The sequence below is a fragment of the Acyrthosiphon pisum genome, chromosome X, assembly GCF_005508785.2.
Source record: "Acyrthosiphon pisum isolate AL4f chromosome X, pea_aphid_22Mar2018_4r6ur, whole genome shotgun sequence".
Taxonomy (NCBI): domain Eukaryota; kingdom Metazoa; phylum Arthropoda; class Insecta; order Hemiptera; family Aphididae; genus Acyrthosiphon; species Acyrthosiphon pisum.
In genome coordinates, this window is record NC_042493.1 from 105,999,933 (window position 1) to 106,002,719 (window position 2,787).

The 2,787-nt window shown below is 32.6% G+C and overlaps 1 protein-coding gene across 1 annotated transcript in view; it reads right to left on the reverse strand.

Moving 5' to 3' along the window:
- The window catches only part of LOC115033203 (zinc finger protein 431-like), a 4,314-nt gene extending 2,329 nt beyond the window's left edge, over positions 1 to 1,985 (reverse strand). The window contains exons 1-2 of the mRNA XM_029485374.1: positions 1,981 to 1,985; positions 1,026 to 1,504 (exon numbers count right to left, since the gene is read on the reverse strand). Coding sequence (XP_029341234.1) covers positions 1,026 to 1,504; positions 1,981 to 1,985 — 484 coding nt within the window. The remainder of the gene's footprint in view (positions 1 to 1,025; positions 1,505 to 1,980) is intronic.
- Positions 1,986 to 2,787: the final 802 nt, after the last annotated feature.

Sequence of the window (2,787 nt, forward strand, 5' to 3'; positions counted from 1 at the left end):
GGGAGATGTGCGTGTTACAAGCGAATTATATACGATTACATCGGTGTACATCGAATATATCGGTTTTCGTCGCTCCGTAGACGCACAGCTTAAGTTTTGATGTTTTGACCATGTTTCACATCTCGATATTTTTATATTTACTCCACACATAAATTAATTCTACTTAAAAAATTGAATTTAACATAATAATATGTTATAATTTAAAAATATTTATTATATAGAAAGGAGGGAGGGATAATCTGATGGCATAAAAAAATTTTCAAAAGTATTAAGTTCAATAGAAATAAAGTAAAACCTTATGAGAGACCCCCAAGAAGAAGTAAATCTTTTTAAAATGAAAAATGACTGTCATAAAAAACCTATATCTCGTATATTTTAGTTTCCTTATAACGGAAATTCCTTTCTATTGGAAATATCAGTTAATTGATACCGGATGACAAATCCCAACTATACTGCTTTTTGTTGGTATGACGTGCTCTATGACATTTTCGCTTTGATTCCACAATAAATGTTGTTGAACTGATATTGAATTTAAGACGTCTTTTTATTTGATTGCATCTTCGAACTTCTTTTAAATTGATCTCCACGAGTAAATTCTATAAATGCAGATATCACATTTGTATGGGTTTTCTTCAATATGTATCCTTGTATGCCTTAGTAAAACTGATGCAAGATAAAATACTTTATCTAATAGATAAATTTTATATGGTTTTTATCTATGAACTTTTATAATATGTGTCTTAATATTAGCTTTTGAATGAAATGTTTTTGAACATATGTCACATTCAAAAAGGCTTTTGGGTGTATGAGTATTTATGTGGCGTTTTAAATTGCCGTTTTGAGTATACCTTTTACAACAGATATATCACATTTAAATGGCCGTCCTCCAGTGTGTATTCTCATATGAATATCCACTGAATTCTTATAACAAAACTTTTTATAACAAATAATACATTCATACGTCTTTTCTTGTGTATGTGTATTTATGTGGCATTTTAAATGGGTCTTTTGAACATACCTTTTACCACAGATAGCACATTCATATGTCCAATCTCCAGTGTGCATTTTCATATGATTAACCATTGAATTCTTATAACAAAACTTTTTGGAACAAATGTCGCATTTATAAGTACTTTTGCGTGTATGTGTATTCATGTGGCGTTTTAAATGGCAGTTTCGAACATACCGTTTACCACAGGTATCACACTCAAATGGTCGTTCTCCGGTGTGTTTCATAGTATGACTTTTTAAATGAGATGGGTACGAAAATCTTTGTTCGCAAAAATCACATTTATGTGGTTTTTCTCGACTTTGTGTTTTCTTGTGTACTTTTGCTCTTGATGTAATTTTAGTTTTTTTATGAGGACTCGAACGAGGAATGAATTCTGATTCTTGGCTTTCACTATCAACTGATCCTTGAAAAACAAAACACTCTATGAAATCTTTTTCAACTTTAATTTCTGTATCAGTTGTCTTTACTTTTTCTTCAGCTTCACATATAGTTCTAAAAAATAAAATTATTGAGATTATTACCCATATTAACAATATGATATACAAGATGATTTTTCCATTAATTATTAAAATTATAAAAATTTTACACTAGAACAAAAAGTTTGAATAAAAACAACTGCAATATAGAGCAATCATTATTAAATTTTGGATAGAAAATCGAAACGTTTAAAATTCCACAATTTAATTTACATTTTTTTTTAAAGTGGTAATATAACAATAACTATTATATTATAATATGATATCTATATAATAATAATAATAATTTATTCAACTCAGATAAGATACAAACAAGAAAAGAAAAAAACAAACATAAGTATTATATAAATATATATTGTATTTAAATGTGAAAATGAGAATCAAATTTGTGTACAAATAAGTATAGACCTACCTATATTAATGTATGTTAAAAATATTATGATTAATAATAGTTAAATATCTTTATTTATATTTATATTCAACAATTCTTACCCCATTTATAATATAAAAATAATTATTTATTATTAGATAGGTAGGTAACTACTATTTAAATTAGATACAATGTACATATTAATAAAGGTACCGCAATAGTATAACCAAATATAATAATTTATATTAGGTTTGAATCGTAGTAATAATTTATATGAAGTCCATCTGTGCAAGTCTGCCCTGGGTGGGTCTTATTGCAGAAAGCTCCGTTGAACACGCACTGAATATATCTGGTGCTCCGCACTCGTATTTTATAAAGCTTGGTCTCGCCCGCTGCTGCTGCTGCTGCTGCTGCTGCGCCGTCCACTGCGTTTTGCCCTCGTAGGTCCGTATGCGATGCGACCGGTCTCAGGTTCTGTGACAGACCAGCGGACGCCCGCCAGTCCGACGTCAGCCCAGTCAGTCACAGAACACGACACCGACGCGGCAGCCTATTTATTCGTTTTCGCCGAACACGCGGGTCATCAAAACCGATTCATTTTGAGCTGTAACTGTACATTATTGCAACCGGTGTCCCTTGTGACCGGTCCGGTCTGACTCGCGCTTTGCATAATATTATATAGATCCGGCCGATACAGTCGTACGCCTCCCGACGTCAAACGTGCTTGGTGCAGCGTTTTATTCGTGACTATCGGATCACGATAGTGCCGACCGACTGTATTCCGAATATCATCATATTATGCACAAACAAATAGTTGGCTGACTGCAGTGGCGCCGAAAGCATATTTTTTATGGGGCGGGTTCGCCCCAGTGTTTGCTTTGTGATAATTGAATTTACCTTATAATCACGTGGGTGGTGGGTGGTGGTGG